Genomic DNA, 12,752 nt, shown 5'->3' on the forward strand with positions numbered 1-12,752 from the left:
GCGAGTGCCGACCAAAAGCCAGACCGGCCAACGAGCTTCGCTTGGGGGGAAAAGAAAGGTCACAAAGCATCGGAGTCGGATTCGCCCAACGCGCATCGCGGGAGAGTATTTATGGACGGCGGATCACTGTCCCTGTGTGGAGCTTTCCCTGCATCTTCCCATTTATCTCGCTGTTTTTCTCTCGGGAGTGCTCGTTTCGCTACCGAGGCCCTCCTGCCGCCGCTCTTATGTAAGAGGAAGGCGGTAATGAGGCAGCCGCTGGAGAGGTGTAGGGTGGGAAAAGCTAGGAGGATAGGGAAGGAGTGAGAAAGGGGAAAGCGTGTGTGTGTGTGTGTGTGTGTGTGTGTGTGTGTGTATGAGCCCCACTCCTGATTTTCACAGACAGAATAATTCATGGTTTGCTCCATGCCTCTGGTGTGCTTCAAGCAGATGCAGATTCCACCGTAACTTCAGCTTCTCGAGCTGCTCATTCTAATTCCCAAAACGAGCGCACAGTTTTTCCATTGTGCGCTTTTGACGCGACGCTGTCCAAACGTTCCGTCCTGACGTGCTCTCGGCAGCTCCTGACCCCAACGACTGGTGTCCGAGAGCTCCGGTATCGGTCACCCGAGAGCTCGGTCCGGCACACTCCCTCCGGGAGAAAGAGCCTCGGGATATCTGCTGACCATCCCCTCACACTTACAGGCATGAGCGATACAGTGTAACCCCAATAAGGCCATAAAGTGACCCAAGGCTCCTGAACTTCAGAACATCATTCCACAATTGGTCCGCATTGAAAGGCTGCGGGAAAACGAGCGCTGTTCGACTTTCTCTTCTTACGTCGAACTGAGGACTACGGATTAGGGGTTCATTTTAACATCGGGAGCATTTGCCTGGGGGCGCAGAACTCAGAAGGTTGCCGTGCCGAGGCCGGCGATGTGTGCGAGCAGGACACCGCCCTTCTGCGAGCTGCAGGAGCAGCAGCACGGGGCCCAGGGTCTCCGGAAGCAACACTGGTCATCTGAGCAGGGAAATCAGTTCAGTGCTCCAACAGTTTGCTCAAACACCGCCGTCTTGACCTGCTGAAACCGTGAAGGTCTACCTGCCTTACTTGCACATGGGTTTTGAATAAATGGGAAGGACAGAAGCGACCACATCTAATCGTCTGCATTTTAAACAATCCACCGATGTGCCGCAGCTCGAGTTTATTTGCCTTCTCCGCAATTATTACAGTGGAGGGAGGCAGGAGAAGCTGACCTCTGTGCTCATATTAGCTCTAATGCGAGATGATAACGTATGGCATAGGAACTCTGCATGCAGGTTATTGTTTCGATAAGTGTATTTGTTTAAAAATTGAGTGGACGAGGCAGTAAAATCAAGGATTAGAAAAAAAAATAGCAGAAAATATTCTTGGGCAACATTAACAGGTAAATATCCTTTTAATGGGTGGCACGGCAAGTAGCGCTGCCGTCTCACAGCGCCTGGGTGGTGTGAGAGGATGTGGGTTCAATCCCCACTCAGCCTGTGTGGAGTTTGCATGTTCTCCCCGTGTCTGTGTGGGTTTCCTCGGGGTGCTCTGGTTTCCTCCCACACTCCAAAGACATGCTGTTCAGGTTCCCCCACAGTGTGTGTGTGTGTTCCACTGGATGTATGGATGAGTGACCCAGTGTAAGTAGTGTATCCAGCAGTGTACGTCACCACGATGAATAAGGTGTGTGGGCTCATAACGCTACATAGAGTTCACTGGAAGTCACTTTGGAGGAAAGTGTCTGCTAAAAAAAAAATGTAAATATAACAAGGATGAAGACATTTGACAGTATGAACTCAGAAGTCACTGACACCTACTGAAGTGCTGCGTATACTGTAATAACGGAAACATCCGTCCTTGCGCCATTTCATCCAAGGGTGTAGTGTGTTTCGGAACTGGCAAGTTAAAGCCGATTTCAGTTATGAAAATACTGTACATGTGGGTTAAAGTTAAGTCCCGATCTGCAGTTCATGTGAGCTACTTCCCCTGCAATAAACACTGATATTCACATGTTGAGACATTTCACAATTTTTCTTTCACTTCCTTGATCATCTCTTGGAAATTTTGGTTACAACACCAGCAGCACTGAGGTCTGTAAGACGACTCTAAGATGGTCCACTTGGATTGAAACGCAACGATCATTACCTTGATACTGCTCACCCTCACTGCATTGCTCGCGCGCACACACACGCACACACACACACTAACTTGATTCTGGACAGAAGCGCCTGTAGTTCTGCCAAACGCTTGAGTGCCACCGACTCCCACCAACCGAAGCCATGGATGTGTGTTTGTTTACAGAACAAGACTGTATGCTTGCGGCCTTCCGCCAAGCAGAGCAAAACCGACGGTCTTGGCTTGGAATCAAACAGGAGATGACAGATTCCAGCCTATGGATGAATATTTTCGTGTGTGTATGTGTTCGTGCATGGTGGTTATGTATGAGGACACATATGTGTATTCATTTGCCTTCGAGTGAGCATGTGCACTTTGGTATGCCTTTTAAGTGGGTCTCCAAGCGTGTGTATTTTGTCATGTCCATAGGTGTGTTTGAAGTTGTGGGGAAAAGTTTGTGAACCCTGTATTATCTGGGTTTCTGCATGAACGGCTCCTCAAACGTGATCCGATCATCTAAGTCATAATAATATACTCTTACGTTGTTTAAACCATCTATTTAATAAGGCAGTCAATGTCACTGATGGAAAAGGTATGTGAACCCTTACTTTTATTTACCAGTGGAACCTCCTTTATTGGCAGTAACCTCACTTTGGACTTCTTAAGTATGGTTGTGTATGTGACAAATAAAACTTGAACTTAACTATTTTCTGTAACTGCCGATCATACCTGCGCGGGTATTTCGGCACGTTCCTCGATGCAAAACTGTTTCAGTTCACGTGTATTCTCAGGATGCCTTGACGTGACGGGCTGCTTAAAATCATACCGCAGAATTACAGTGGGATTGAGGCCAGGACTCCGACTTGGCCATTCTAAAATGAACAATTCTTTCTGTTTGAGCCACTCTGCTGATTTACTCCATTGTTCTGGATCGTCATGTTGACTGACCCAACTTCTTTTGATCACAGACAGATGTCGTGATATTCTGCTGCAGAATTACCTCATAAAATTTGGAAATCGTAGGTCCCGCAATGACCACAAACTGACCAGGTCCTGAGGCAGTAAGTAATGTAGCCCCACACCATTACACTCCCTCCACCATGCTTCACAGCTGGGATGAGGTTTTAATGTTGGTATGCAGTGTTTTTTTCCCCCTTCCAAAGATAACACCGTGTACATTTCACAAAAAGTTAAACTTCTGTCTCATCTGTCCACATAACATGTTCCAGTAGCACTGTAGAACATCCAGGTGTTCTTTAGCAAACCTGAAATGGGCAGCAGTGCTTTTTTTTTTGTTGTGGCAGTGGTTTCCTCTGTGGTAACTGCCCATTAACACCACTCTTGTCCAGTCTTTTACTTCTGGTAGTTTCATGAACACAGCCATAATCAAGTGCAAGAGATGCCAACAGATCCTTAACTGTCACCCTAGAGCCCTTTGTCACTTGTTTGAGGATTGTACGGTGTTCCTTTGCATTGATTTTTGTAGGACACCCACTCCTAGGGAGAGTGGCAACACTGCTGAATTTATACAATTTCTTCCATTTATTCAATTCCATCTGTAAACTATCTGCCTTCTTGTGGACTGATTGAGGCCCAAGTCTTTAGAAATCTTCTTGTAACCCCCTCCATTGTTATGATCTTCAACAACTCTTCTTCCGAGGCCCTCTGAAATCTTTTTTGATCAGGACATACCGCATTTAAACCAAATACTGTAGCGAAAAGCAAGTACACAAAATAAGATTGATTTTTACACAGTAAGTCACACCCACCCCCAAATCGACTCCAGTTGCTCTCTTTTCCAGATGTCATTTTCCTACAGCTTCGTAAACCTTTTCATCAATGGCCATAAGTGTTAAAACCATTTGTTCAACAATGATTCGGAAACGTAAATTGTGGAGGTTTGTTAAATAAGACTGTCTTTATTATCGTGATTTATAGATGAAGAGCAGATCACATATTAGGAGAAATCCGTGTATGAATGTAGATCCGCTAACTTTTTCTCTCAACTGAATATTTTGGTTGGCCTCTCTCTGCGAGCATGTGCATTTTGGCATAGCTGTAGGTGTGTATGTGTGTTTATTTGCTCGTTGCTACAGGCCTTTAAGGACACACTCAATCAGACATCTGCCTTCCAACCCTGAACACTCAAAATAGACTTTCACACTCCTGCAGCAGTTCAGCATAACAGCCTGGCCAAGCCGGTCTTGGGGGGGCGGTGGTTGGGTGTGGGGGACGGGGGAGGGGGGCCAAAAGAGAGAAGGGACGGACTTGTAGAGGGAAGCAGAGCGTAAACAGGGGCAGGTGTGTCGCCGTTGTGTTTTCAGACCAGTAGACTGTGGGTTTGAAGCCCAGAGGATTTTATCCCAGCTGAAACTGATCTCAGCTGGTCCACAGCGCAAAGTACTTTGCTGCCGATTTCCCGCTGTATCGACAACTATGCGAAATGAGTGCGCTGTGGATAAATGTGGTGTATAGGTTTGTGTTTGCGTGGCAGACTGAGAACGGAGACTCAGGTACTAAATGTTTCCCAGGCAGCTGGACTTGACTCCACTCCCTGCAACCTCGGTGGTGCTCCCAGTACTGTCCACCTCACCCTTCCCGTCCTGAGCCCCTGCGTCAGTTCCGAGAGCCCCCCTCCCCCGCTCCAGCTCCCAGGGAAACGCCCCAGTCCCACCCTGCATGCCGAAACCCACCGTGGAAGTGACAAGAGGGTAAGTGAACACGTGGTACGCGCTAAGACAACTAAACAAGCCTGCCGATTTAAACGACAGCGATGTCACAAGCCCCCGTCGACATGAAAACTGTGCCCTTTAAGCCCAAATCCCATCCGCTGCCGCACACCCTCCTCGGTGTGGTATAGCTCCACCTTCACTCACACTCCTAAAACCCGCAACGTAAGGGGATTACTAGCTTTTCTCTTTCATGAAAGGATCGGAGGCACAGAACACAAGCAGGAGCTCACTGCCAAAGCTGTAAATAATCCACCTAAATCACAAAAGAAAGATACCACACATGTCGTATGTAAACTAATGTGTTTGCAAATTACAGTAATCTGTGCGTAAGGGGATTTAAAACAACGGATCATAACCGATAAGGTGGGTAGCGGACAATGCTTGGCACGTCAACACTGAGAGGAAGACGGGAGAGCATTATTTTTGAAATGCAGCATGCAAAAAAGACACAATGGGAACAAGCTGCACAGCCAGAACATTTTCAGTATCTTTCATCCAGATTTTTTTTTAACACAGCAAATGCAGTGAAAACCTTTACTTAAAAGATTTGAAAATTAAACTGGTTATATGGTGGCACAATTACGACATCTCAAGATACTGCCAATAAGAAAGTACCCAGATAGTTTTTATATATTATACCATAATCTTTTAACATAAATATTACATATTAATAATCCATAAATGCTGATGTAAACTCATAGCAATAGTTGGTGTTAAATGTCCATTCTTGTACGTTGCCCTGTCTTCCGTTCTGGTTGGCTGTAATGTTGCTTATGCGCTTGTCTGCCACTGGGGGATTCTGGGTGGTTCAAGGAGTGACCACCTAACCATTGTGTGGAGTAGGAGGGCTCAGAGTGACCTGGGGTAAACTCTCAAGTGCTCTAGTACTATCTCATATTGTCTGTTGATTCTTTGTCAAGAGTGCTATTATAGCAGTCTAAGGCCTCTGCTCCCTCCCTGGCAGGTCTGTGGTTTGAGCTGAACCAACAAGAGTGCTATTATAAAGAGCATTTTTCTACAACTCTTTCTCTTGACTCTGTCTCCAATAACTCCGAGGGGGGATACTACAGTAATACGTAGTTGCAAAACTGTGAACATTACAGCATATAGTAGATGAACATGAAATGTTACGTTGACTTTTTTTCTTAACCTTAACAGTTATGTTGAAATTGAGTAACGTGAAACTAAGAAACCGTACGTTTATTTCACTCAAATCTCCATAAGCTGCTGCTTCACGATTGCAGTATCCAGTAGGTGTAAAGCGTTAGCAGATTTGCAGAGTGAAAACCGGTTGCTGCCGGTACGTTCGTGCGCCGTCGCTGTTTAATGGGCCGTTTCTGCTCAGTTTTGATCTTCTTTGAGCTGCTCCTGTTTTAGATAGGAAAACAACATCTCTGCTCAGCAACCCCCTCGACGACAACCGATCATTCCCGTACGCCGAAATAACACTGGTGAAGCGACAAATGACGAACCGAACCGCAGCACAAAGCCGGCGTCCGACATTAACGAGAGCTGAGGACGGCGAGGGCTCTCCGCCTGCCTCTAAGGATTGGATAACATCAAAACAGAACCGCACACAGATGCTCTTCCTTCCTGGCACTTGTCGCAAACACTCACATCTGCTGCAAAGAGCGCAGATTCGAGAGGGATTCTTCCCGTCGGACCCTCTGCCTCGACAGAGGTGGGGCGTCAGTGAACTCGTAGACTCCTCTCGTGCTCCGCCACCGCACCGCTCACCTTGAGAAGGGCGAGGTGGGCGAGGAGAGCGTGAACAAGGGAGAGAAGGAACGGTGCGAGTGTGTGCGTGTGCGTGTGTATTCGTGTAGAGAATGGCGACCACAGTGAACGGCATCCTAGCCACAACCAGGCACCGCACTTATCGCGCACTTCCTGCTTCCTCCCCTGGCGTTCGCTAAGAAACACCACGTGCCAGGAGCCGATGAATAAATAAAGACCATCTCTGCCGTCTCCAAGGCAGCGGCCAGGCAGGGAGGAGGGGGAGCAGCGTGCCCCACAGCCATCTTCAGCCAGGATCGGGGTCACAAATTACCTGCGGGGGGGCGTTGGGTGGGTGGCACCTGCGGTCTGCACACAGTAAACCGTGACAATGGGAACGGTACGACACGGACACTCCGCCAAATGACGAATTCGGACGCATAAATCGCGTCTGACCTCTACCCCGCCGAGATCTTCTCTCAAGCACACGGCCGCATCCTACGGGGATTTCTCCCCCTCCCACGCGACACAAGCAAACAAGAGGAGCACAGAAACAGGATTGTCAACAGCAGCGCAGGGGTCGGAGCACCGGGGCCGGGTATCCAGAGGCGCTCGTGCAGCTGTCAATCAAATGCTGGTGACATCATCAGCGTGCAGAGCCATTGTGTGCGTGCAGCCAACAGGGAGAGCTCACACTCGGCCAGCTGTTCAGCAGCTCACCCACCGTGGGGGCAAACCGTCTACAGAGCCTCTGCCTGGGAAGGGCAATTTCTTCAGGGTATCGCAACAAAACGTGTCTTTGATTTCCCTGCGAACCCCGCGAACCCAGTTCCTGGCAACGACAGCTAGAGCCGTTCCGACGCCGTGTCATTTGTACGACAGCTGCTCCGTGCAGTAATTGCATGTAAGGAAATTCACGCAAATAAATTTTGCCGTCTCTCCAAGAGTTCGCTTACATTACGCCACAGGATTTCAACATTAATTCAAAAAAAATTATTATTTTTTTTTAAATAAAAGCACCGTTCTGATTTCCGCGTTTTGTAAAAATCGGCGAATAACGAATTTTACATTTAAAAAAGAGAAATTTGCGGAATATCTGTTCACTGGTTTGCAAAAGCTTTGTTTTTTTTTTTTTTTTTTGATTTACAGATAATAGATGGAAGGGAACGAAAAGCATTAAGACCTCTTTTGTTCACAGCAGCCAAACTGTGTGTCATCCTCCGGTTCCTAGGGCGCGTTCCTGGATGCCAAGCCGCTTCCAGCCACACATGTCCAGATAAGCTTTGACCCCATAATCCACCCAGGCGCAGCCACTGTCCGGGAACTGTTTTGGAAGGAGACCCAGCCCCAAAGTGCAATTCTGGACACCATCTCTGGTTTGCAGCCACAGAGATTCATTCTGTCTCCTGCACCCTTCAGCTGAGGGCGATGGGGGATCCACAAAGCTCTCCTGCGGAAAGCCTTTTTCTCTTCCTAATTAGTCTGGCCTTATCAGTCATTTTTAAGGCTGTGACGCTTCAGCTTCTTCAATGCAATATAAAGGACTTTCTCTCTCACACACATACACCAGCAGAACAAATACCCCGCAGTTTTAATCTGCACAACCAAGGGCGAGGCAGCACAGTGGAGTAAGAGGACATGGGTTCGACCCCCGTTCAGTCTGTGTGGAGTTTGTATGTCCCCCCGTGTCTGTGTGGGTTTCCTCCGGGTGCTCTGGTTTCCTCCCACAGTCCAAATACATGATGTTCAGGTTCGAGTGACAGAGAGTGCGAGTGACAGAGAGAGTGCGTTCCACTGATGTATGGATGAGTGACCCAGTGTAAGTAGTGTATCTAGCAGTGTAAGTCACCACGGTGAATAAGGTGTGTGGGCTCATAACACTACATAGAGTTCAGTGGAAGCTGCTTTGGAGAAAAGCGTCCGCTAAATAAATATATGTAAATATAAGGTTATCTGTGACGCAAACCAAAGTGGAGATCCATCACTAGAGCAGGCGGATGCAAGAGTCTAGACACCATGTGTTCGAACCCCCAGCCCTCTTCCCTAAATCTGGGAGAACACAAGGGATGGGATCCCTGCAGCTCTGGGAGGACAGCGTAGGTGGGCTGGAAACAAGGTGTGCTGCAAAGACATTTCCTGTTTGGATATCATGAAAAGTACTCTTGGTTCCGAGCCTTTTCCTTAAAAAATGTCAAACGCCAAGGCGGTCTGGGGTTTCCCCACCCCAAAGGTATCATCACATGATCGTGCTGTGGAAACTTGACACCGCAGGCTCAGATAGAGGGGGGGGTGGAGGGGAGACAGCTGAATCCATAAGTGTTTTACTGGAAGTGCTACAGTGAATATCCAGCTGCGTTAAAGTACCATCCAAGTGTAACGTATTTAAGCCCTTGTGGATAAACAAGTAATGTCAATAAGATTAATGAAAGAGCTTATCAATCATTACTAGAGTACAGGGAGTGTAGAGGGATAATGGAACTGTTGGAGAACTATAGTGGTGACAGAAAGGAACATCTTCCAGCTACATTTGCTCACCATGAAGACACCAGTCTGGAATACATCAGCACACTGGGACTGGAAGGTCTGCTCCCAAGGAGTCCAGGACTCTCTCGGTTACAGCTGTGCCTGAACTCTCCTTGTTTTCTTAGCTGATGTATGGAAAGAAAAGGTTTGGGTTTATGTACATGACCTCATCATGTGGCAGACTGTCAAACTGCTTTGACGGGGATGAGCTTTAGGCTGGAAAACGAGAAAACCGTGAACGGAAGTCCCTTTTTTTTTTTGGAGTCAAAGGCCTTGATTTGCGTTCGATGAAACGGTCTCCCGTTTGCTCTCTACTCCTTCTGTTTAATTTGACCGATTAGTGCTAGAACAAGAGAGCTGGGCTCGACGGCCTGCAGCAGATTCCTTTTTATTGAGGTTTATGAAACTGAAGAATTTTTTTAGACAAGCTGAACCAGCCTCTGGTTGCCCACCCGCACAGCCATTTTCACAGTAAACATGTGAGGAGCTGAAATCTGCTCTACTGTTCTTTAGAATGAGGAAATAAAGTCGGGGACCCAAAAAAGACACGACGGGACGGGGTAGAAACCACGCGGTTTGACCGCCGCCACCCTGCCGCCTTCACTCGCTGGCAAGTTTACGGCATGCTTCAGCCCACTTCCGCCTCTCCGGTACCTCTCTGCACCACAATGAGGGAAACCCACAACAGATGGGGCGTCGCAGGTGCTCTCCCACAAGCAAGCCGGCCTCAGAGAGACATCAGCACCGGAAGATTCTCGCTCCTGCGCGATCATCACGGCTCTGGCTCAACTATGCCCAACCCTCATCTCCAGCATCGCGTCAAGGCTTTCCTACGACTCCTCGTTCGGTTAGTTACACGCTGCAGACCCCTGTGCCTGAAGGCCACCCCCCCTCCCCAAAAAAAAAAGCTGAAACAACTTCCCCTCTGTTGGCAAGGCCCGACTTCCTCTCTGCTGCGAGGGATCATTTTGCAAGTTTCGTTATGGGTGTTCACTGAACGGGGGCGCTACCCATCCGCACACAGGCTCTCCACTCACTGATGTGACAGACGAAGGGGGTACAAAGCTCTTCGGTCTCCCTCTTACTGTCATGACGAAACATGCCGTTTGTCACACCTGTCACCGTGCAAAAGAACTGAACCGAACATGTGTCCAGCAGGTTCGGATCATCTCGATCCCTCTCCTCCTCTCACGTTCCTTCTCCTTCCCTGAAAATAACAGGGACTTTGAGACAGTCTGATCAAACACTAGAAGGGCCCCTTCACCAGCCCTGCGAAGCCCTAAATGCTTCCAGCTGCCTGGATCTGTACGCGGGAGGGGGTGGGTCGGCGGGGGCAGAGAGGCTGCGTTTGAACTTCCTTTTCGCTTTGCGGGAAATCAGCTCTCGGCACCGCTGCCTTCATTCCTCCACTCAGCATCTGGGAAACTTCTCCATTTCGCCAAAAACTCAGAATAAGCTTAAAAAGAAAGAAAGAGGTCCGACGCCATCCAGCAGTCAAACGGCGAGACAGAAGTCCCCTCTGACGCGTCCGTCGTATGACCGTCTTCCCGGTAGCGACACGCAGCACGATTTCGCTTCGCCGCGTTCCAGTGAAAACCTTCATCACCAATACCGATGTGGCAACAGCGAGGACTCTGTGCATACACATTTGTGTGTGTGTGTGTGTTTTGCATCTGTAAGAACACCACACAACACTGAGGTCAGCACAGAAGCTGGACAGTTAGAGAGTTTGCCACCTCTTATGATGGGGAAAAGGCCACAAATCCTGACCGGTCTCCTATCGGTTTAGAGGCTCCTTCGCCTCCTCTCATTGGTTGCTTTCAGAACACACACCAACATTTCCAGTGACGACTTCTGAAGACACTCCGTAGCACTTACCCTGCTCCCCGAGGAGCCTCGCTGGGCGACAGTGATTTTTTATTGATGTATTTATTTATTTATTATTCATCAATGCTCTGTGGGGCCTCTTGATGTCCTTCTGTAAAACTGTCAGTTAGTCCTAAAGCCTCCTCTTTATTATATGTTATGTGACATGCGCCTCGGTGCCGTGCAATCCAGATGCACACACAGTAATGAAGTTTCCCTACAGACAGCGGCATTTCATCTCTCACTAAATGTTATAAAGGGCAGAAGATGAATGCAAAGGCAATTAGAGACAGAAAGACAAGGAAGGACAGCCAATGGCCTTGGCTGTCTATAATAAGTCTGATAATACAGGACAAGAGCATGAAATCACAACACGGTGTTTTACCGTACCACAGTGACAGCACGGACATCACCTGTTGATCCCGTTAGGAGCGTACAAACGCTGACCACAAATCGAACGCCTACACCCCAGAGACACATTAAAAGTGTTCTGCCACCAAACGAGGAGGGCGGCAGCCTCTATAATGGCAGTAAAAAGAAGTTTCTGCGGATTGACCTCACCTGTCCGGCTGTATCGTACAGTCCCAACAGGTACTGCTTCCCGCCGACGGTGACACTCACTGGAAAAAGAGGAGGAAACACCGAGCCATCAGTTAAGAGGAAAGGAGAGGACCATGGAGGGGTGGGGTGTTGGGGGGTGTGGGGGGGGTGTTGGGCTCTGAGCCTCCAGCCACTTCACTTATTGAACCAGGCAAGTGGCTTTAATCAGAAGGAGGAGATCTAAGATGTTCTTCTTTTATACTTCTCGACCACATGTGGCTTCACTGCGAGGGACACTCACTCCCTGCCATCATCGCCGCGCGCGCGCGCGCCTGTCGTTACCGACGACAACATTCATTACGCGGTGCATATGATATTATTACGTGCAGCACGGACCTCGACCCACATGAAAAGAAGTTGCATGTAATGACTCGGTACTTGCTGGGCTTTTGGTGCCTGTTTGCTGTGCCCCCCCCCCCCAGTCTCTCTGCCGCCACATGGCGCGCGCACAGTGGAGTTCCTTCCTACCTGCGTAGTGGTCGAACACGGTGGGCACGTACTCCTCGGGAAAGGCGTCGTTGGCGTAGCTCATGAGCAGACACGTTTTGCCCACGGCGCCGTCTCCCACCACCACGCACTTCAGCATGACCGTGCCCGCTCCGTTCGCCATGGTGCGCGCGCGATCGCCGTCACCATCTTCGGCCGCCCCGCGCGCCCCCCCCCCTCTCCCTCCGTTAAGAGAGTGATCGCCGGCGCGCGGTCACCAGCAGCAGCGCCCCGCTCCGTCCGCGCTCCGCACCGCAGCCCCGCACGGCTGAAAATGGCATCTCTCTCCACCCCGATTTCCAAATTCGGTGAGCAGGAGGGCGCACAAACACACACACACACACACACACACACTCACTCACTCTCTCTCTCTCTCTCTCTCTCTCTCTCTCTCTCGGACGCGGGCACGCGCACTGCCTGGCGCCAGGCACTGAAAGTGTGCGAAGTCACGACGTGCTCCCCGCCGCCGCCCTCTCTGGGTTACGTTACACACTGTTGCCTGTTGTTGCTTTCACTCCACTTGTGTCACTTTTCTCCAGTCTGATGCCACTGTCACCGGTGCCAACTCGAGATGGGTTGTGACAGGGGCGGGGCGACAAGGGACTGTCTGAAAAGAGTCCAGCGGTTTCGCTGTGTCGACGTGAGGGTGGAAGTGAGGCTACGTTGTTAGAACCACACAGGGGTGTAAAATGTCCCGCTGTAGAGTG

At 49.3% G+C, this 12,752-nt stretch overlaps 1 protein-coding gene across 3 annotated transcripts in view; it reads right to left on the reverse strand.

The window, feature by feature from the left end:
• The window catches only part of LOC108942576 (rho-related GTP-binding protein RhoQ), a 31,478-nt gene extending 19,099 nt beyond the window's left edge, over nucleotides 1-12,379 (reverse strand). For all 3 annotated transcript variants that reach the window (XM_029254231.1, XM_029254230.1, XM_029254229.1), the window contains exons 1-2: nucleotides 12,028-12,379; nucleotides 11,521-11,579 (exon numbers count right to left, since the gene is read on the reverse strand). In XM_029254231.1, coding sequence (XP_029110064.1) covers nucleotides 11,521-11,579; nucleotides 12,028-12,169 — 201 coding nt within the window. In that variant the 5' untranslated portion in view covers nucleotides 12,170-12,379. The remainder of the gene's footprint in view (nucleotides 1-11,520; nucleotides 11,580-12,027) is intronic.
• Between the last annotated feature and the right edge of the window lie 373 nt (nucleotides 12,380-12,752).

This window comes from Scleropages formosus, chromosome 8, assembly GCF_900964775.1.
Source record: "Scleropages formosus chromosome 8, fSclFor1.1, whole genome shotgun sequence".
NCBI classification, from domain to species: Eukaryota; Metazoa; Chordata; class Actinopteri; order Osteoglossiformes; family Osteoglossidae; genus Scleropages; species Scleropages formosus.